A 24,043-nucleotide genomic window follows, 5' to 3' on the forward strand; every position below is an offset into this window, starting at 1 on the left:
CCTCAGATTGCTTCCTTTTGAATTGTCATGTGGATAAATTAGGCTGACTTCCTTTTTCTTTTCCTTGGTGTTTCTGGAGGCTCTAGCCTCAAAAGAGGCCTCTCTTCTTAGAGGATGCTGTGTGGCTAGAAGCCTTCTTTAAATAATCTCTGTGTCCCCTTTGTTGGGGCCCTTGAAGCCTTGCCTGGTTTGGGTCTCCAGACCAGGCAGAGTTATATTCTCACTTTCTCTCTCTCTCTCTCTCTCTCTCTCTCTCTCTCTCTCTCTCTCTCTCTCTCTCTCTTTTTCTTTTTTCCTTCCTTCACTCTTCCCAAATTGTAAATAAACCACTATAAAATTCATCCTGACTTGAGTCTTTTATTTTGGAATTGGATAATTCAATTCTTTGATGACCACAATTTTAAATATTAATATCCAGTCCAACCATAACCTGTTTCCCCTTTTACAATACCCAACCGATGTAAAAAGGTGGTTTATTAAAAGGGAAGGAAAGGAAGGGGATTGGGATAATCTGACTAAATGATGTAACTAAAACTCCCACCAAAACCCAGTAGTTGTCTTCACAAAGTTGTATCTGCTCTAACTGTACACTCTCTCTACTTAAAGATCCCAGCTCCTACAATACCTCACTAACTAAAATTTCACCCCTTAGATGGTAACTAGAATAAGAAAAGGCTGGAAGGTAAGCAAGATCAAGGGCTCAAAAGGGAGAGGATTTCACTGACAGTTGGCTTTAGCAGTTTTGTAAGAATCTCAGTAGATCAGGAGTAACAGGATACACAAACAGGAACACAGTTGAACCAGAAGGACAGCTGCAAGGAAAGAGAGAAATGGTCAAACTCACTCAGTCCACCTGAGGAGTTCAGTCTTTTAACTTTGCTTTATTTGTTCTTGCTGTCTTGAGAGATCATTGGCTTCTAATTGCCAAATTCTAGCCTTTAGAGACTGGTTTTCCACTATAATCTTTTGGTTTTCCTTTTCAGTCTGGTCTGTTTGGTTCTTCAAGGCTTCCAGCTGGTCATTTCTGGTCTTCAATTTGCTTAGCAATTCATTCATTTGATTTCTGAGCCTGACTTTCCAATTGCGAAATTCTGCCTTTTAAACTGTTATTTTCTTGCCAGATCTCCTCCATCTTTCTCATAATCTCAGATTTGAACTCTTCAAGAGCTTGTGACCAGTCTTCATTTTTTGGGGAAGGTTTGGATATGATTACTTATTTGTTCTCCTCTGCTGTTTGCTCTGTTGTCTGGATTTTTTCTGTGTAAAAGTTGTTGAGTGGTAAAGATTTCTTCTTGATCTTTCTCTTCTGGAGCTCTTACATCTGGCTTGCCATTGATAGCCCAGCGCCCTCTCAGCTTTATCCTCACGCCTAGGGTCTGTCTGTGCTCTTTAGGCTCCTGAGGTCTCAGGTCTAGTTGTTCTCAGGGTCAAGCCTCCTGGTGGTCCCCTTGCTTTTTCCTCTGACTGAAGCGCCTTTAACAATCTCAGGGAGCTGCTTCCCCAGTCATGCACCCCTCTGTGCTGGGTCCCCACCCAAGGTCCGCACCTGGGCTCAGGATCCACGTCTGCACCTGAGTTCAAGCCTGCATCCATGCCTGAGCTCAAGGTCTGTGTTCAAAATCTGGTTCTTTAGCCTCTTGGGGTCTTATTTTTTGCTGCTCACAGGAGCTGGCCCTGGTGAGCTGCCAAGAACTTAATGAATGCCCCAAACTTGCTCTAACTCTTGTGAGCTAGCTTTGGCCCAGTAGATAGTGTGTGGGTGTGTGTGTGGTTGCTTAGCTCACATTTTAGTGAGAGCTATTTCACCCCCTTGGAAATGCCCCCAATCCCACATACCTTCAATGCTGCACCCTGTTGTGGGGTCCCTTTGTTCGTCTGGATTTGTTTTTATGTCTTCTTGAGGAGTCTTATATGTGTGGTTTAGGAGAGGTTAAGCAGCTGCTTTTTACTCTGCCACCATCTTAACCTGGAAAAAACCTCCATCTGTGACACCTGAGGAGTTCAGACACACACTCTCAATCACTTCCAGGGAGATCAACTGCTCTTCAGGAGAAAACTCACACTGACAAATTCCAGAGTTCTGGAATCTTCCCTGTCTCTGCTTTGGCAGCAGCTCCTGCTTTTCCATGTCTCTGCATCCTCTGCACACACTTTACATAGAACAGTATTGACTCTTCTAACATTCTAGAACATATAATAAGATAAGGAAATCAATAAATTAAAAAATCTATGACTTTGTTGAAATAAAATGCAAAGGTAACAAGTGAATTTTGATTTTAGGATATTATAAAAACTTGACATTACTAAAAAAAGCATTATGAAATAAAAGAATGACAAAAATACAAGCTTAAAGGAGATATAAGAAGAAAATCATTTGGTGAAAAAGATTCTCCAATCACTGATTTTTAGAATGAGTTGTCTTATATTCATTTAAAACTTAATTTTTATAACTTAATTCAATTCAACAAAATTTTATATGTGCTAGACATTACATACAGGGCTGAAGATTTAGAGATAGATACAACATAGTCCCTGCATTCAAGGCCTTCACAGTTTGATAGAAGGAGAAGGTGTACATTTATGACTATTATTATAAGGGAACATGTTGAGATGGGAAATCTGTTTGAAGAACAGGGATGCCATGAACCATGGCACATAAAAACAGAAGGCAGAATGAAAATGGAAGATGAAAAGTTGAAAAGTCATCCCTTTTGCCTGTGAAGTATGGAATAAGCCTGAAAAGATGGTTTTGGGGCAAGTTTATGGAAGGCCAGTGATGAACTTTTAAGGGTTTTTGAGTAGGAGAATTATCAGAGTGATTCATTAGGAAGATTACTCAGGCAATGATGTGAAGGACAGATTGGAAAACAGATAAATTAGAGACAGAAAGAAGAGTTAAGAGCCTGCTCACTGGTTTAGGTGTGAAGAGATTAGGGTAAAATTAGGGCAATTATAGCTAGAATGGAAAGTAGGGGATGAATATGGAAGAGAGAATAAAGAATAAGGAAAATGATTTAGCAACTAATTAGTTCAGAGGCTAGGTAAGTGGGAGACTGATTAACTGGGAGGATGAGTACCATCTATAGAGTTAGAGAAGTCAGAAAGAAAGGTAGGATCTTGGGAAGGGGAGAAGAATAATGAGTTCTGTGTTGGATATACTCAGTTTGAGGTGTTAGCAGAGCACAGAGGTAGAAACATCCATCATGAAACTGGAAATAGGGAAATGCATCTCTATAGAAATGTTGGATTGAGCTATGGATTTAGGAATCATCTGATAATTGAAACCTTGGGAATAGATCACATCACCAAATGACAGAGAATAGTGAGAAAAAAGGGCAAAGGAAAAACCCGAGTGACGGCTACTTAAAAAAAAAAGTTTAATGGTATCTTTTTTCCTATCATCATCTATATTATCTAATATTTTCCTCTCTTTTACCTCCCAGAGAACTGTCATTTATAGCAAAGAATAAAAATTGAAAAAAGTCATTAAAATGGCTCAATACATAGAAAATGTTTGGCATTATGTTTTTTACACCTCTTCTTGACTCCCTTCCCACCTCTTATTTGGGGTCAGACTTTGTCATTATAAAATCAGAGAATTGAGTTTGGATTTTTTCTAATTCAGTGCTAATGTAAATATTTTGGTTGTATATATGTATATGTATATATATGTCTATATACCTATATGTAGGTATATACATATATGTATGTATGTCATATATGTATATATCTTCCTAGGCTTCTCCTTATTTATCACTGCCTTCTTTATATTCATCACTTCTATCATAGTAATATTCCATTATATTCATATATCACAATTTGTGAAACTATTCCTTAATCAAGGAGAGTCAACTTTTTAAAAAATGCTCATATAATTATTTTGGTCTATATAGCATTTTTTTGTCTTTTCTTTTATGCTACCACCAAAGCGATTGCTACAAATTTGGTTTTTATGGAACCTTTCTTTTTATCATTGGACCTTGGGATTCAGGCCTGGCAGTGTGATATCTGGGTCAAAAGGTATGAACACTTTAATCATTTCCTTAGTATAATTTTAAGTTATTTTCTAGAATGTTTGAATTAGTTAACAGCTGTACCACCAGTACATTAGTATGGAAAGACATCCCTTTAAAGTGTGGAAGAACAATGAAGAGTTAGAAAATGAAACAGTGGAGATATGGCTAGATAAAGTAACATAAAGAATCACAAGCTTAGAGCTGGAAGGGGTCTCAGAGGCCATCTAATGCAACTCCATCATTTTGTAGACGAGGAAAATAAGGCCCAGGGAGGTCAAATACTTTTGCCGAGGTCACACAAGTAGTAAATATGGTGTTGTGGTATCATAGAAACTAAGGACGGAGAGAGGCTATCAGAAAGGTTAGAAAAAAGCCTATTATGTTAAATAGATAAACTGTCAAATACCACAGAAAAAATTGGAAAAGAATCAGACAGAAGACAGACCACTAGATTTGGTAATGGGGAGGTTATTAATGATCTTGGACAAAGAAGTTTTAGGAGGACAATGAGGACAGAAGTCAGATTGCAATAGCCTGAGAGATGATGAGCACAGGGAATCAGCAGGTGTAAACTACCCTTTCTATAAATTTAATAGTGAAAGACAGGAGAAAGATAGGACAAGAGTTGAGGTGGGAATCATGGTCAGGGAATATGGAAGGTCTGAGTTTGTTTGTAACCTGAAAAGAAAACATTAGAAGATAGGGAGAGATAGAATATTCAGAGTGGGGATCATTGATGGAAGATCACCAGAAAGCTTAGCTTGGCCAAGAAGTTAATTCTTCCTCTAGGAAGGAAAGAAGATAATAGTGAAATCCATAGACTATCAATTAATTTATGCCAGATCACAAATGAAAAGATAACAAATACAAACCTGGTGTCTCTATATGATTAAGCGATAAATAATAGCCAGCATTTATTTGTTAATGTTTTGAGATTTGCAAAGCACTTAAAAACTACATTTGATCCTCACAACAACTTTTTGGAGTAGGTGTTATTATTGTATCTCTATTTTATAGATGAGAAAATGGAGGCAGGTAGCAGTTAAATGACTCACCTAGAGTCACATAGCTAATAAGTATTTGAGACTAGATTTGAACGGCAGTCTCCTGACTCCTGGTCTAGTGTTTTATCCACTTTGTCATCTAGAAACCTGAAAGAAAATTAACAAAATCTTTTGTTATCTCCTTGCTTTGGAGAATGGAGGAGAAGTAGAAAACAATACATCCAAGAAAATCTCGTGCAGGTGGTAGTCAGAGTTGCATTACAACAAGCCAATATCAGATACAGGGATTATGAGATGAGCTGAAAAATGCTGAATCAAATATCAAAAAGTGAAGGCAAAACTGTTTCCAGTTTAGGTTATAATTTTTTTTTGGCACCAGGCAAGAAACCTCCAGCTGGGGAGCTTACATCATCACCTCTCTCATTATTTGCCATGGCAACAAATACGTTCAGTATCTGGTGGGTGAAAGTCTATTTTAGATTTTTCTGGTAACATTAGGATCAACTATTGACTATCAGGAAGAGCAAAACCCCACCTGGGAAAAAGGCATCATGATGTAGTCAGAAGATGTGAACCAAAGTCCTAACTCAGTCACTAACTGAGTAGTGAACCATAGGCAAGCTACAACCTCCTTTGACCCCAGATACTTAGTTTGTATAATGAGAGAAATGAATTAGATCACTCCAAGGGCCACAATTTTATGAAATGGACATTGAAGTTTTCTTAATTATTATCCAATCCCACTAGAAACTAGATTTTGGGAATAGGGCTGTTTAGGAAGAGGACCAGTGCATGTGATTAAACTTCAAGAAAGGAACTGTTTCATCTTTGCCATTATATTGTCATAGTGCTTGTATTGAGTACATACTTGCTAATTGATTTATGATATTCTCTAACGCCTTCTTCTAACTTTTAGCAACTTGAACGGGTTAGAGTTGTTTTTTTCCTACTCCCTGTGGGCAAAAGATTCTCAAAATGCTCAAACTCATGGCATCGGTGTTAGCAGTGTTATATCTAAGAGGGCTCATTCTCAGGGTAACAGTTTATTTCAGATTAGGTTATTTCCTACTTCAACTACATCTCACAGAAATATGTATTCTACCAAAGCAGCTTTCTGATGTGTGTTGTTACAGGAGGATTTCCCCCGAGATTTACAGATCACAAATAGGGTGTTTTATCACCTCCATAGTAGTTAGCTTCCAATAGACTGAGGGTATTGGCCCAAATGCAATTTGCATTAAGTTCTACAATAGTATAAACATTCCAGAACATCTGATTGCATAAAAAGAATAACCATAGTAATTATGGGTCCCCTCTTGATCTCTAAATGCAAGCAAAAACATCATGTTCTATTGCATATTCCGAAACCATATTTTATTTATCTGTATTTATATTATTTATATAATTTTAATGTTATTTTATTATTATTTAGACTATGTTATTATTATTATTTATTTGCTCCTTTGGAATTTGATTTCTGATTTGCCTCCCCTCAGTCATCTAATTTAATCATATACTTATAGATGTATTGCCGTTTTTAAGTGCTTTTGACTTCTCTAAGTCAATATAATCTTCATTCCAGGCATTAGATCATCATCTTCATTATCATCATCATAATTATCAATACAGTACTTTCATCTTATATAAAGAGTTTTACTTGCATCATGCCATTTAATACTCTTGACAGCCTTCCGAAGTAGGTATTATAAGCATTATTTTTCTCACTTTCCAGATGATGAAATGACTAGCTTATAAACTCCGAGTGCAAATCGAAAGATAATTTTCTTGCTTTGTTTAGTTCAGATTTTTTTTTGGTTATATTGCTAAAACAGAAATGTTTTATATGATTTCACATGTATAATTGATATATCGTTTGCATTCTCAGTGGAGGGGAGGAGGAGGGAAAGAATCTGCAACTCAAATCTTAAAAAGAAAGATAATTTAAAATAAAAATTTTAAAAGGAAAATGATTCCTGGCTTTAGAATTTTATAGTGCTTCCTCAGGGGTATTAATTATCTTTTTTTTTAAGCCCTTAACTTCTGTGTATTGGCTCATAGGCGGAAGAGTGGTAAGGGTGGGCAATGGGGGGGCAAGTGACTTGCCCAGGGTCACACATCTGGGAAGTGTCTGAGGCCAGATCTGAACCCAGGACCTCCCATCTCTAGGCCTGACTCTCAATCCACTGAGCTACCCAGCTGCCCCTATTAATTACCTTTTAAAATAAAGTAATCAACATATTAAAAATCAAGTTTAAGAAAAATACAAATGACAAGAATTTGGATGGGAAGCTCAATGAATATGGACATTTTGGACAAACATTTCAGATGGACAATGAGCTGGACTCAGAATTCAGCGGGGAAAGGATGGGATGGGTTGTATTTGGGAAAGTATGTAAAGCTTTCAGGGATCTCAAGCTGATCTTTGCTTTCCAAGCAGCCTTTTAAATGTCAATATTCTCCCAGGGATGTCATGTAACTATGAATCATATTACACAACAATCTCAGAAGGTTGTGTTTTTAGATTACATGTGGAAAGATTTATGGAGAATACAGGTAGGTTGTAGCATATTATTAATGATACATTACTACTTAAAACTTCTTTCAGTTCTCTTGGTCTCAAGAAGAAGCAAATATGTATCTTCCTAGGAAAGAAGATGGGCACTTCTGAATGCTTAGGCTATGTTTGACTATTGTTTCAGACATAGTTGCCATGCTTTCTTAAAAGTGGGTCATTGCAACAAAGGAATCAGGATGCTTTCTTTGGTATCAGAGAGCACTTTTGTGGAGCCAGAGTTAGAAGGGGACTTGAAATCCTTTTCATGAAGACAAAAAAGTAAGATTAAATTGTACATCCTCCTTGAGGCTGTTTATGGAAAGTTATATACTACTTAAAGGCAGTGTTGTTCTGGGTCTGGCTCTTAATGGCTCATGAGAGCTGATTGTTAAATTTTCAGTGTGAGCATTTACACCTGAGAAATCAGCAAAAGCTACAAATCTCAGAGCTTGGTTTATCATTTGTTAATTCTAGACTTGAGAAAATAGTAATAATGTAGATTAAACTTAAAAGTGTGCTGTAGACACATTCCCCGCCCCCCCCCCCATGGGAGTTGGCCATTAAACAATTACCAGAACATACCTGCTCATAGGAGAACTGTGAAACTAGAACAAGTCAGAATAAGAACATGTAAAATTTGGACCAATGAATTTTTGCTTTCCATAGTTGAAATAGTGTGCTTTATGACATGTACCTAAATATAAAAGTTTAAGTCAGAGAGATTTATACTTCCCAATGTGATATGTTCACCTAATAAATTCCAGAATCTTATGTGCATGGAGAGGGGGATAGATAAACCATATAACCTAGGAATTTCCCTGAAAGGACAGTGAAAAGCAGAGGGATTTTGTTTTTGTTTTGAAAATTTCGAGGGCCCAAAGTAATTGATGTAGTTCAGAAACAAAGTACAAACTGGGTATATTGGGGAAGGAAAGGACATACTTTTTCTCTAATAGGCAATCCATGATGTCTGACTATCGTACATATTTGGCAGTAAAAAATAAATTAATAAAGAGGTTGCAAAAGGCAACGAGGAGAAGAAGATAGTATGGTCATCTTTTTAAAGTTAACAAATATTTGGCAAAAGATAATCTGATTTTTATTTCTGTTAGGTAAAAGTATAGTGACAGTGGGATAGTAGAACATGGTTTTGAGATCCAAAAACCTAAGCTCAAGTCATTGCTCTGACAGTTACTATGTGACCCCAATGAAGTGACAATCAATTTATGCCTCAGTTCCCCATTTGTAATATAGTAAAGGATATCATGAAAAAGGTATGAATTAAGAAGATGGCCTAGTTATAGGATGGGAATGAAGAATCATTGATTGACACTATAGCTGTCATGGCAAATGGATTTAAATATTTGAAGAGTTGTAGAAAATGGATTGGATTTATTACACTTAATTTCAAAGACAGAATTTTTTTATCAGTAGAAGATATAGAAAGGCAGCTAAGTGATGCAGTGATGGGCCTAAAGTTAGGAGGACCTGAATTTTAAATGCAGCCTTAGACACTTACTAGTTGTACAACCCTGTGCAAGTCACTTAATCCTGTTCACCTCACTTTCTGGGGAAATGAGCTGGAGAAGGAAATGGTAAGGACTTTGGTATCTTTGCCAAGAGAACCCCTAAATGGAGATACAAAAAGTTGAATATGACATAACAGCAGAAGACCCAGAAAAGGAGGTTTCAACTTGAGGAAAACAGTTCTACAATAAGAGTTGTCCCAAAGTGAAGCGGGTTGCTTTCAAGTGGAGGTACAATCACCATCTCTGGAGGGTGTTAGAGAAGGGGTAGATTTATGCTTTCAGTTGTGTTGAACTAGATGCACAAGATTCTATGACTTTATGAAAACTACAATGTAGAATTTTTTTTCTTCTGGATTCAAATCAGAATTTTTTTCTGTTGTGTTCTGAAAAGGAGGTAGCCTGACATAGTGGATAGAGACAGATTGGAGGCCAGATGAAAGAGACCTTTCAGGGAAGCAGCATGGGTTTGGGTAGTGGTTAAGAGGCCTGGATTAAAAACCAGAAAAAATCCTCCCTCAGGTACTACTGTATGACTTTAGTCCAGTTCCTTAATTTCTCTGGGACTTAGTTTTGTTTTATTTTGTTCTGTAAAACAAGACAGTGGGGTTCTGTGACCTCAAAAACCCTTCCAGTTCTAAATGTCTTGCAATGACTCTAGTTCCCTGATTTTTAGATGTCACCCAGGAATTCTCTTTATTAAAGAAATCACAAGTCCAGACCCTGTCTTTTTATTAAGTGATAACAAATACCTGGTTCAAGTGATATTATTCAATATTTGAAGATAACAAAGATAAACCCCCATACCACTTTGCATTTTTTTCCCATTTCTGCCTAGTATCAATCACAGTATTTTGCCTATTTCACATAAATACAAACCTAAGTCTTATAATAAGGGACCTTAAGAGAGAGGAAACCCAACTCTTCCCTTTGTTCTAATTGGATTATAGGTTTCATAAAAATAGGGTCTTAAATTCCAAACAAAAGCTATTTTTAAATATGCCTCTCCAGGCACAGTACAGGCGCACAACTAATACGAGGTATATTTTAAGTTATCAAAGCTTAATACTGCAGTGAGATTTATGAGATACCCTTTATTGTTAAATGAATGAACATTGAAGGAATACTCTGATGCCTCATTGGATTGGTTTCTGATTGTGGGGTATGGACAGTGGTTGATTAGAGAGCAGAATGTATTGTAGAAATAGCATTAAACATTCTAGCCAAACTAGCCTTGTTTTTATTTTTTTGCATACATAACTAAATCAGTAATTTAGTTGCCATCTAGAGGATCAAAAAATAGGCTGCGTCTTCCCAGAGTTATTCTATTTAACTTTGCAAAGGGAACTATGGATTTACCAGCCTGACATTGGGCTAGTCCCTGTCAGAGTTACTTAACTTTTCAGAGTCCACTTACATTTTTCTTTAAGTGGAGTCTGCAAGGGGCCAAGGGCTGAGAGCACAGTGGATTCCAGGGCATGCATGCTTGCTCCAGGTTATTAAAGCCCCAGCCTCAAAGCACCCAATCCCAGCTCACCTCCCGGCGGGATTCCTGAGCTCTCAGCGAACGGGACGTTCCGAGCCCTCGAGCGCCAAAGTTTCCCACGTGCACGTCCTCCCCTCCCACCAGCCCGCCCCTCCCTCCTTCCCCACGTGTCTTCTCTTCCTGCTCGGTCGGCAAACCCGCTCGGGGCGTTCCGCTAGGGGAGGGAGGAGGTAGTGGTGGTGGGGCCTGGGACGCGGGAAACGGACCGGGCCAGTACTGTGCCGCTCCCGGGGCCGGAAAGTCCAGGACTCGGGCGAAATCTAAGGGGAGCCGCGCTCTGAGGAGACGGCGCGCTTCGTGCTCTCGACCGCCCTTCTGCCTCCGCTGAGGCGGCCCCGCCTGGGGCTCTCCTCTGGGGAGGTAGGGGCGCTCCGCCGACACCGTCCTGGGCTAGATCCCAAAGAGTCGCCGCGGCTCCCTCGCGTTCCCTCGAGCCCGAGCCGGGGGATGTTGCTGCTGCTGCTCCCGCCACCGCCGCCGCTGGTGGCGCTGCTGCTGCCTCCGCAGCCGTGGCCCTGCGGGCCTCGGAGTTGCTGCTGCGGCTGTCGCTGCTGCTGCTGCTACCGCTGTCGCGCGAGCCTCGCTGCCGCCTCTCCGGCTCGGCCTCAGCCTCTCCCTCAGATTCCGCAACCGCGCGGGCGGCGGCGCCGGGCACCGAGGAGGCGCCAGCGGAGAGGAGGGGCTGGAGCCGGGGCTGCTGCAGCAGCAGCAGCAGAAGGCGGAGCCGACCACGGGGCCTACCTCGCCTGGTCTTTGCCCCTGCCTTCTCCGCTCCTACCGGTTCCCCTCTACCTCCTCCCTGTCCCAGCCTCCCGTTGCATTCCGGCCCCCCTTTCCCCGGGGCTCGTGCTTTCCCAGGCTCCGGGACCCGAGACGCTACGGGGTAAGCCAGGCGGGCTGCTGCGGGGCTGGGCGGTCCAAACCTCCGCCTTCTCCTCCTCCTCCTCCTCCTCCTCCTTCTACTGCTCCGCTACCTGGGAGGAGTCCTTCAGCCCAGTCGAGGAGATGGATCCCCGGGGAAACGGTGAGAGCCTGCAGGGCGACGCCGGGCAAGGGGGTGGGCGCCAGGCCGAGGCCGCCGCCAGGGGCTCCGCTGGCCCCACAGGCCCCCTATTGCTGCAGGCCCGCCCGGCTGGCCGGCCCACCCTCCTCAGGTTCCCAGCCGCTTTGGGACTGGGAGGAGAAGGAGGAGGTGACGGCGCTGTCGCCTCCCTCATCCCAACTTTGAATCCTGAAGCTCACCCCCTCCCCAGTCTTTCTGAAACAACAGCCTAGAGCACAGACTCTCCCACTGACGTCAGGCCCCCCTCCCCCAGGTGTATGATTCTCTGGGGGACGGGCAGGCAAGAGAGACCCCTTCCACTCTGATAAAAATACAAGAGAACATTTTAGGATCGAAGACCTATTTTAGTGGGATAGTCGAATTAGGGCGGGAAAGGAGAGCCTGGAGCTAATTGACCGCCGCCCATGCTTCTCTTCTCCCACTTCCTTTTTGAAGATGAAAAAACACCCAGTGTTGAACTTAATCAGTCTTGCACGGAGTTGCTTCGTAGAGCAGAGGAAAAGAGACTGGTCTTGGAATGAGAGGATGGAGGTTCAAATCCCTGCTTTTTAGGCTTGGTATCTTTGTCCTCGGTTTCCTTTCTAGCAAAAAGAGAAGGCACGTTTTTTTCCGAGCAATTCCACTTTGCCAGTTACTAAGTGGTAGGGCCAGTATTAGAACCCGGGTCCTTTGGCTTCAGAGTGCTCAGCCTTTTCCACTGGTACAGGACTTAGGAACATTTAGCTTCTTCTACTATTGCACTCTGCCTCTTGAGGTAATTGAAATCCAATGAGCTATTGCAAGCAGACAAGTCCTTACAGGCCAGTTTAAAAAAAACAAACACTTCCATCAGTATAACCCATTGTATTGGCAATTCTGTTATCTATCTTGTTACCTCATTTTTATTCAAATATATCCAAATAATTCTGTTATTAAAATATACCTCATAAGGCTGGAGTTGAGGTAGTGATAAGTTTTTCTTTATAAATTAGAACTACGGGGGTTTTTGAGGTCATTTTAACACTTTGTTTTTCAGAGGAGGAAACTAAGGCACTGGAGGGGTTAAATCACTTAAACAAATTCATACAATTCAACAGGAGTAAGAAAAAAAACATATAAGAATACTCTTTAAGTTTCACTTTTGTTTCACAATATTTTATTTTCTGGTTTCTAGGCCAAAGTTCATGGCAAGATCCACAGATGAAGCATTTGTATAGCAAACTTGAACAAACAAACAGACCTTTGCTATTTGATTTTGCATCTCTTTTCTTTGTAAAAAATGTAAATTTGAGGCTCAAGGCTAGTTGAGCCATGATTCTTTCCTATAATATTAAGGGTTTCGAAATAGCTTCAGCTTCACCCTTAGATGCTAGATCCAGAGTGTCTAGTGTTTTGCTTCTAATTTTAGAAGTGAACAGTATTTACTGAGTGATCCCTGCTTAGAGGATCCAATGCAGAGCTTTGGAGTTGGGAATCAAGGGGACAGAGGTAGAAGGAGAGGGAATAAAATAAACAGAAAAAAGATGTTTTTTCTTAAGGAATATATAGGACAATACCACAGACAATTTTTTTGCACGTTATAGTCGAAAGAGAAATTCTTTTAAAAATGGGGTAATTTGAATTGGGTAATGTTAACAAATTACTTCGAAATTGTCCAACAAGGAAGATGGATTCAATTTAATAAGGAAAGAAAAAGGGGGATATAAGTTGAGAGAGATAACATGAATTCCTGGTTGTTGATCTGATATAACTATTTTAAAACGTATTTTCAAATTATTATTTTTCCTAAACACTAAGGCAGTGGGAGTTAAGTGACATGCCCAGGGCCCCACTGCTGGGAAGTATCTGTCAGATTTGAACCTAGGACCTCCCATCTCTAGGCCTGACTCTCAGTCCACTGAGCTACTCAGCTGCTCCCTTACATTTCTGAGGCCTAATTCAGGCCTTTCCCTTATTAATAATATTAACAAAGGGTAAGTCAAGATCATAGAATCCTAGAGGGGATCATATGAGGAGTGTTAAAGATGCCAGTCCCTCAAATTGGGACTCAACAAAGTAAAAGGACTTTGCCATTGTTATGTAGCTAATAAATGTGACTTTAGTAAGCTAGTATCTTTCCCTCCAAACCTGCTTTTTTCACTATTTTCTAAATGCTATCATGATTCATCCAATTTCCTGTGTTTGAGACTTTGATGTTGTCACTTATTCTTCCTTTGCATTTATCCTGTATCAGTCAGTTATTAAGTTCTATTGATTCTATCATTGTAATATCTTAGGCATTTCCGTTCTAATCTCACCATCCTAGTACATTATCAAATGTCTGGACTATTATTACAATATCTAAAAGTTTTTATTATTACTATCTTTCATTAATATTTCCTTCCATATAGACTACAATTTAACTGAATTGGACTAATTACAGGACAAACTTAACTTTATAATCTCCATGTTTAGTGCTTACACCCAACCTATGGAATTCCTTTACTCTTTCAAGTCTAAGCCAGTGCCACATCTTCTAAGAAGCTTTCTTTACCCTCTTGATCATGAAAGAGTAAGATTTATGAGATTATTAATTTGTACTATTCAATAGGAAACCTATGTAAAGGCAAGAAAAACTTTATGGAATACAAATTTTAGATCTCACCCAGTGATGTATTGTTCTCTGTTACACAGTAGTCCCTGGGGCTCTTTCTACTCCAGCAGAATTTCTCTCTCACATCATTCTGCTTTTACTATCACTGGAATTTACATGTTTATAATCTTATTTTTAGAGATTCTGTGTAGTATTTATATTGTCTAGTGGCTAGAGCACTAGGCCTGGAGCCAGAAAGACCTGAGTTCAAATGTAGCCTCAGATAACATTACTTTTGTCAGCCTGGGTAAGTCACTTAATTTCTGTTTGCTTCAGTTTCTTCTGTAAAATGGGAATAACGATAGTGCCTATCTCCCAGGGTAGTTTTGAGGAATACTTCTGAAAAAGCTCATAGAAGAATGCCTGCTACAAAATAAGTGCTTATCTAAATACCTTACTTCCCTTTCCTTTTCTCTCTTTCCCCCATATATAGAACATTTTTGCAGATTGGTCGAAGGTATAGTATCATTTTATAAATGGGGAAACCAAGAAACTGAAACTTTGAGTGGCTTATTTGATATCACATGGCTTTGCAGAGTTTAAAAAACCACACAGCTCATTATCTTGTTCAAATTCTGTTACTTGCTACCTTTCTGATTTCCGTTGTCACTTTTTCTTCTAAGGCCTCAATTTCCTTATCTTTAAATGATAGAACTGGCTTATATGATTTTAAAGTTCTTATGAACTTATATCTCTCACAGAACTGTTTAGAAAGGGTGACTGGCTTAAGACATTAGTATTTGATGCTTTAAATACAGGTTGTCTCAAAACTCTTAGTGCTCTTTTAAGTCTTTATCTTAAAATGGCACTAAAAGTTGGAACATCTTGTATAAAATTTGTTACTGTGTGATAAGGGACATATTATCTATTTTATTTTTCTTTATTAAATGAAGCTTGAACCTTTGTTTCCTCAGTCATTTCATCTTTCACCTGCCACATTAGTATGGTTGCCAAACTCTAAATTCCTATGCCAGCAATTTTAACATGTTTTATTAAATATAGGTCTTATTAGTATATTTACATAACATACTGATTTATTTTGAGTCAGAGTGAATCACATTTTATTTGGGCTATATAGAATCATTATTTTTTTTTTAACCCTTGTACTTCGGTGTATTGTCTCATAGGTGGAAGACTGGTAAGGGTGGGCAATGGAGGTCAAGTGACTTGCCCAGGGTCACACAGCTGGGAAGTGGCTGAGGCCGGGTTTGAACCTAGGACCTCCTGTCTCTAGGCCTGACTCTCACTCCACTGAGCTACCCAGCTGCCCCCATATAGACTCATTATTAAGATACTTCAAAATTAATTTTTAAAAAACAATAAATTTTACAAACATCACTTTATAGTTAAAAAGAAATATTAAGATTTTCCTTCTAAGGCAGGATATCATAAAGCAGATAATTTAGTTTTTCTGAAGGAAACACACTGCACATCTTTATGATGCCTACACTTTGCCTAAACTATGCTAAGTCTTTGGGTTATAAAAAAGCATGATGTAGTGAGAAGAGCATTGGATTTGGCACCACACAACCTTGAATTCAGATTTTACTAACTACTTCTATCTGTGTGAAGAAAGTAATTTCTTTTCTATTTTCAATCCTACCATGGTGTCTTTTGCCCCTACCCCCTTAGGTATGGACCTGTAAAAAGGAATTCATTATTCCTTACCTCCTCCTTTGGAGGGGGGGAGAGAGATTAAGTCAATTTTCTGAGAGCTGTCTCTTTTCAACTGTTTTTCATTTTACCACTAAGAAGTTTTCTTTCCTAGTTTCCTCCTTTAGGTCAATCTTTGATGAAGATGTGACCCATCTAGTTAAAGCTCACCCCTCTAAAGGTACTTTTAATCCCATCTCCTTTTGTCTTTTCTGATAGATTGCCCCCACTATCATTCCCCTCTCTAGGCATTTCCCTCTCTAATTGTCATTAAATTCCTTTCTACAGAATTCTTCCCTGTTGTTTGCAAATATAAACACATGCAGGTATCCCCATCCTTAATAAGCCTTCTTTCTAAACGGACATTTCTGCTAGGTATCCTGTATCCATCCATCCTTCTCTCTGCAACTTTTTGAAAAAGCCATCTGCATTCCTTGTACTATTTTTGTAATTCAAGGCCCTTAGCCATTCTGGTTGTTCTCCTCCAAGGAACTAAGAACTAAATATGATTTACAGTTGTAATACAATAAGATATGATGGCATTATCAGTTCTGTTCCTGGAAGCTCTGCCTCTCCTAATGAAACCTCAGGCAACATTACTGTTTTTTTGGCTGCCACATCTCATGGCTGGCTTTGTTGTTAATACCTGGGTGAAAGACTCTATTTATCTCTGCTGAATTTCATTTTATTAGATTCAACCCTACTCTCTGGCCTGAGAAAATGCTTTTGTATCCCAACTCTGTCATCCAGTGTATTCACTTTTCACAGTTTGGTGTCATTTTCTCCCAACAGTTCAGTCATCTTTTCTGTGTCAATGATTCTCTCTATGTATCTAACCCATATCTTCCTGAAGTCCAGTCTTGCATCGACAGATGTCTTTTGGACATCTCTAATTGAATATCCTGTAGCATCTCAAACTGAATATATCTAAATAGTACTCCTGCCAAACATTTTCTCCTTTTCAACCCTCCCCTTTTTATACTTCCCTGTTACAGCTGAGGGGACCACTACATTTCCAATTACCCAAGCTTGCAACCTCATTGTCCTGTCCACTTGTACTCAGGCCACATATCCAGTCTATTGGTAAACCTTGGCTTTTCTTTCTTTGTGAAATCTGTTGTACATATCCTCATCTTATTTATCACATAGATACCACCCTGGTTTATAGGTCCTTATCACCTTTCACCTGAACTGTGGCAATTATCTTAACCCCTACCAGCCACAGTAAAACATACTGTCCCTTAATTCCAACAATATGATGTCAATGAGTCCTCTTCCATTATGAAGGAGGACAGCAATAATTTAGGTCCTCATCACCTTTCATTTGGACTGTTGTAATAATAGCCTTCTAATTGGTTTTCCTGTCAAAGTAATTTTCCTGAAGCATAAGTCAGCCTGCAATACCCTTATTGGTATAGGAATTCAGACCAATAACTACCCTGCAACTTTTAGAATTTCCTGGAGGTCCCTTGAGGCTAAGTTACTTGCCCAAAGTTACACTACCATTTACAATCAAGGCAGGACTTGAAGGCAGCTTTCCATCCTGGTAAACCAAGTTGTTAATGGAGACAAAAACAAACTAACAAAACCTTTCATGTTTTAAAAAGTCACTTAAGGGGCAGCTGGGTGGTGCCTCAGTGGATTGAGAGCCTGGGGATTTCCTAAATAACTCTGGGCAAGCCACTTAACCCAGTTGCTTACCCCTTCCTGATCTACCTTAGAATGGATACTTACTATCAATTCTAAGACAGGAGGTAAGGGTTTTTTTAAAGTCAGTTGAAACATTAGTAAAATCTATGAGAATTCAATAAACTTTATGTATTTTGTAATTAGGAAGGCTTATCATACTTAAAAACATTTCTTAAAATATTCTTTGCAATTTGTAAGCCCTAAAGATAAATAGAAAAAAAGCTTATGCTTCTAAAGTAAGAGAACTATAAAAACCAACATAAACACTTATTTCCTAAGTATTTGAATAATTATGAATTTATTAATTATATTTAATCAATTAGTCATAATTTTGGTGATGTTAATAAAATATTACAGAACATTTTGCTTTGATAGAAACCACCTGACAAGAATATAGTAGACAAAACTGCCATTTTTCCCTTCCACAAAGTCCAGTTTTTAATCTTTTTAGGCTTACATTTATATAATGCTTTAGGGTTTGAAAAGGGTTGTATATATCGCACTTCTTCCTTATAACAGCTATGAAGTATAGTAGTGCAAATATTTTCATCTTTGTTTTACAAATGAAGAAACTGAGGCCAATAGGGATTTCTATAAAGTCACATAAGTAATAAATGACATAACTTTTATTTAAAAGCAGTGTTTCTGATTTTTAAGTCCACCTTTTTTTGGCTGTTCTACACTGCCTTTCAGTAATATTTATATATATATATATATATTACTACCAATAGGAATAACAATTATGTTTACAAAGTGCTTCAAGGTTTGAAAAGTATTTTGCTCTAACAACCCTGCAAGGGAGATATATAGCATAAAATACAGTAAAATATTGTTTCTGCATATTTATTAAATCTGACATTAAATGCTGCATAAAGTAGAAAGCTTTTAAAGTCCCTTCCAATTACAAATCAATGATCACTAAAGTTATTAAATAATAAAAGTTGTTATAGTGAAGCACAGAAAAAAAATAAAACCAGATACTCAAATGGATAGTACGTCCAAATGCTATCTTTTAATATAGTTGACCAAAATAATGTTATTTTATTTCTCTGTACATGGCATGTGTTTAACTCCTAAAGAAACAAGGTAAGGGTGTTGAAAATTATACAGAAACCTATATGGTTTTAGTTCATCCTGTTCTTCCAGGCAGCAGACTTAATGTTTCTTAAATGCTTTCAGAATAATGGTCCATGAAAGATGAGGCATTGCTAAGAGCTACAGTGAAACAGGACCACTCAACTCCACATATAAATGTGTTAGGGCAATTAATTACTCCATCAAATAAACTCTCCCTCACTTAAATCGAATTTATGCTCAAGTCAAAAGATATCACTCATATCATTTTACATTTTGCCATTTTCAGGATATGAGAGTAATGAAGATGAAAGTAGTATATTTACACATATCTCCGTGTGTGTGTGTGTGTGTGTGTGTGTGTGTGTATATAGAGAGAGAGAGAGAGAGAGAAAGAGAGAGAGAGCGTTAATAGGAAGTAATCTTTATTTTTTTAAACCCTTACCTTCTGTCTTAGAATCAGTACTGTGTTCCAATGCAGAAGAGCACTAAAGGCTGAGCAGTGGGGGTTAAGTGACTTGTCCAGGATCACACAGCTAGGAAGTGTCTACATCCATATTTAAAGCCAGCACCTCCCATCTCTAGGGCTGGCTCTTAATCCATGGAGCCATGTAATTGCTCTTTTAAAAGAAATAATTTTTAAAGGAAATAGAAGTAACTTTTAAAGGAAATAATTTAAAACCATTCAGGTTTTGTATTTTTATTTCCAGAAAAGCTGCATCTCTAAGTAACTGGTTTAAGGGAGAATTCTGAAATGTAAAATATTTTAAAATGTTTAAAATGGACAAATGAGTGGATAGAATGCCAAGGTTAGAGTTGGAGGGGGGCTTGGGTTCTAAACTGGATTTAGATACTTTCTAGTGAACAAATTAAAGAATGTGGGTTGGTAAAATAAGTATTAATGGGTATCAATAGGTTGGTGGTGTAGATATTGAAAATGATGTTAACTCTTTTCTCAAGGTTCTTAATAGTCCTTGGGCCAGTAACTTAAATCCAATTGATCTGGGTAAGGATTTCAGGGAGAGACTGTCAAGGTAACAACAACAAGGGTTTATTAAATTAACTGAAATAGGTAAGGGAAGGGGTTGGAATGAACTAACTAGGACAGATCTGGATTCTCTCCCACCAAGGTCCAACAGATTTCCTATACTGATCTCTAAATTACCCAGCTGCCTAACTCTATCCTATCCAGAATTCCCCCTTTGATAGTATTTTAAAAGTAAGGGAAAACTGGAAGGTAAAACAGGTCCACTGGGCTGATTGGGAGATCTCACATGTGTTGTCCTTCAAGGGTCTGTCAGGAATCCCGTGAGTCTCAGCAATTAATCCAAAGAAGAGGGAGTAAGGCTCTTGACACCACAGTCCACTAGTGTGTCTCACCAAACTCGACCTCTTCCCTGCCAGTGAAGTCTTGATAGATGATCCACAGAGACAGGAAACCCAGAGAGAAGAATAGCTACTACCACCAAGGTGAAAGTCCAGGAACCAACTGCCAACTTAGCCAGTCACTCACCCAGTGTTCTGGAATCTTTACCCTCTGCCTTTTGCCTGTCACCTTCACTTTCCCTAATTTCCCTACAACACTAGCTAGATCCTGAGCAAGTCACTGAACTCCATTTGCCTAGCTTTTGCCACTCATCTGTTTTAGAATTGATACTAAGACAGAAGCTAAGGGTTTAAAAAAATGGACAAATGAAGGATCATTCTTAATAAATGGAGCTCTGTAACTAATAAAATGTTTATTTATATAAAGTGGATTATATATTTAAAAATTATAGCAAGGGTGTCATATTATTAGAATTAAGAGGTTGTGCTTATGATAGTTTGAGTTAAGCTAATATTATTTTATAATAAAGACTTACTTTGATAATCTTATCACATACCTCTTATGGAGATGACCCTGGTCTTAGGCTTTATCAAGTTAGAAAGATTTTGAATGATAGTTGTCTCTATATCTACCCTCTAGGGAATACATTAAATGAACTAATTTAAGTAGAGTTCTATACTGGAAGATTGGCCATCAGGAAATTTTTGGCTCTTGCTACTTAGGACATAAAAATGTAGAAGCTCTCATCAGTGGAGATCCCTGAAGTATTATCAGTAGTTTTGTTAAAATGTGTACTATGGTAATATGGCACAGGGAAGGAAAATGAATTTTGGAATTAGAAGATCTTGATTTGTGTCCTACCTTGCTGATGCTTATTACTTGTGTTATGCTTACTACTTTGGGCAACTCGGTAGGCCTCAGTTTGCTCATCTGTAAAATAAAGGGATTTTTCTAGATGATCTTACTTGCCTTCTAGTTTTTCTTTGTGACCCATGGCAAATTACATAATTTCTTTCTGCCTCAGTTTTCCTCATCTATAAAATGAAAGAGTTGAACTGAGTGGCTATTTGTAAGGTGCCTTTTGGTTCTAAATCTATGTTCCTATAAAATAGTAAGGAAATAGGACCCTCTCCTTAGAAGCTTGAGATACAAAATATAAATGCACTTATACATTGTTTTATATGTTGAAGTAGGAATAAATTCCAAGAATTTGAGAACGATGTCAAGAAGAAAAAGGAAAAGTATTCAGGGATGGGATCCTAATAATATGATGGCAGAAATGCCATTTTCTACTATAGCTAGAAAAGATGAATTTCTATGTAAGTATATTCCAATTAAATGTATATATATATATATATATATAAACTATAGGGTACAATACAGTTAATCACTACTGTGCATATTTTTATTTTCTCTCAATAAATGTTATTAACTCGAGTACTTGTATTTTTAAGTATATAAATTAATAGTATTCTCTTGGATAGAATTTAATAACTATTAACTTTATCATAGTTTTCTTATTTGTTAATTGAGGATATTAATAGTTTTATGCAACTTTACAGGCTTGTAAAGATAAGATGAAATAATGGATATGTACTTTGGAATTTAAGTTATATAAAGTTTTATTCATATTATGCAAAGGCACTTACCACAAAACATAGTATTTGTGGTTCTACTGAGATTACTGAAATTAAAGGAGATCATTCCACAGTTTATAAACTACTTCCTTTTTTTTAAAGCCCTTAACCTCTGTGTTTTGGGGCTCCTTGGTGGAAGATTGGTAAGGGTGGGCAATGGGGGTCAAGTGACTTACCCAGGGTCACACAGCTGGGAAGTGTCTGAGGCTGGATTTGAACCTAGGACCTCCCATCTCTAGGCCTGAATCTCAATCCACTGAGCTACCCAGCTGCCCCATATAAACTACTTCCTTAATAAATTTTTGGAGTCCTGTTAGAGTCAGCAAGCATTACTTTTAGAGACACATTTTTAAGAATCAGATTATATATATTTATTTGAATAGTTTTAGAGAGCTTTTATATGCAAAAATGTTTTATAGTCTTGAAGGGTTATAAAAAAATCTATTCCATCTTATATTTGGGAGATTTGTACTTAAATAGTTGGAAATTCAATAAATAAACAATGAATTTAATATCTCTGGGGAAACTATTGTAGAATTTTATAAAACTTTTGGAGACAAAATATCCCCTGGAAACATGATTAATATCCATGGTAGGTTTAAAATTTCTGTATAGTTATCAAGTTTATTCTTTCAAAGGGAAATAAAGAATATATTTAGAAGAGTTTGTTGAAATTAGAATTGAGATCTTTAGTACTGCTGGAATAGACCTTAGAAAGCATTTAGTTTAACCCTCTTGTTTTAGAAATCAGAAAACTGAGTCTTAGAGAGTTCCAAGTGAATTAAGACAACAACAATATTGTGGATGAAAGAGCCAGAAGTAGAATCTAATTAGTGTTCCTTCCATCCAGTCACAGGGTTTCCTCCAGAAGTAACTGTAATGTCTTTGTATGTGTATTTGAGGGGAAAAGGGGGTTCGACAAGAAATAACCTATGAGATACAAAATCCTTCATGATTTATAAAATCTTTGAATACATAAACTCTTCATTCAGTGGTAAAAAGGAAAAAATGAACTATGAAGGGACTATATCTGCTCAGTTGCTAATTGGGGTCATAGATTTAGATATGGAAGTAATCTTAGAAGTCATTTAGTCCTACCACTCATTTTATGGGTGAAAAAATGGGCTTAGAGAGCTAATATTTTTAAATGCATTATACTTAAAAAGGTAGTGTTAATCTTATTTTCTAGATGAGGAAACTCAACTCAAGAGAAGTTATTATTAAATATAATTATCTCAAATGCTTAGCTATGAGAAACAAACTTCAAAATCACACATGCATGGTATTGCAAGGATTCAAACCCAGCTTTCCTATTTCAAATCATGTGCTTTTTAAATGCATGAGTTCTTAATGTCTCCTTTAGAGCAGAAGTTTGTAGAAGAATTCCACTTGTGAATTCATAGCAGTTGAAGGTGAATAGAGTTGAAAGTATCTTCTTATCTAAGAGGACCATTAAATGTAGAGAGGGCAGCTTTTTTTGGACCCTGGGTGCCAATGTAAAATTCTGGTAGTTATTATTTATAAGCATTTGGAAACAAATGAAAGAGTATACTTTTGCAGCTTTTTTCTCAATAACAAATTTAGTTGCTTGATTCCTTGGGACTTCATTTGCTTTTTAACTTGGATATAAAATTAAAATACTTCCTCTGAATACTGTTCAAGAACAGAGGCTACACAGCATAGAGGATAGAGATTTGGCCTCGGTAACTTAAATAACTAAATGTAAGTCCTATTAACTAACACAAGTACTTATGGGATCCCAGACAACTTTTTGGTGCTGCAGACAGGAAGTGAGTCTGATAGAATGGGTACATCAGAGAGCAATCTCTTGTGTAAAATTAAGGGAATTGGACTTGATGGCTTCTAAAATCTCTTATTTCTCTAAATCTGCCATCCTGTGATTTCTGGTCTTAGCAGTCATAGCCTTCACGGAGAGAAGAAAGTCTTTACCAAGGTCTTCTACCACTAGCAGTTCTCAAACTTATTGATCTCAATTAGGACCCTTTTATGTTCTTAAAATTTATTTATGATCTCAAAAAGCTTTAGTTATAGAATTATATCCATTGATATTTATTAAATTAGAAATTAAAACACATAAAACTTTAAAATTCATATATTTGAAATAACAATAAACCTATTACAAGTTAACATAAATTGTATTTTAATGAAAAATGATTATATTTTCTTCAAAACAAAAATTTAGTGAGAAGAAAAAATTTACAAATTTTCACAAATCTTATGTCTGGCTTAATAAAAGACAGCTAGACTCATATCTGCTTCTTCATTTAATCCGTTACAATGTATTGTTTTGGTTGAAGTGTATTAAGAAAATCCACTCACAAA

General features: G+C 37.8%; 1 protein-coding gene across 2 annotated transcripts in view; it reads left to right on the top strand.

The window, feature by feature from the left end:
• The first annotated feature begins 11,019 nt into the window (after window positions 1-11,019).
• AKAP7 (A-kinase anchoring protein 7) overlaps window positions 11,020-24,043 on the top strand; it is a 176,848-nt gene continuing 163,824 nt past the window's right edge. The window contains exon 1 of one of the 2 annotated variants that reach the window (XM_044676974.1): window positions 11,020-11,529. In XM_044676974.1, coding sequence (XP_044532909.1) covers window positions 11,094-11,529 — 436 coding nt within the window. In that variant the 5' untranslated portion in view covers window positions 11,020-11,093. Of the gene's footprint in view, window positions 11,530-11,603; window positions 11,671-24,043 lie in introns of those variants that run through there. The other variant, XM_044676975.1, reaches the window with a different exon arrangement.

Source organism: Gracilinanus agilis, chromosome 4 (assembly GCF_016433145.1).
Source record: "Gracilinanus agilis isolate LMUSP501 chromosome 4, AgileGrace, whole genome shotgun sequence".
NCBI classification, from domain to species: Eukaryota; Metazoa; Chordata; class Mammalia; order Didelphimorphia; family Didelphidae; genus Gracilinanus; species Gracilinanus agilis.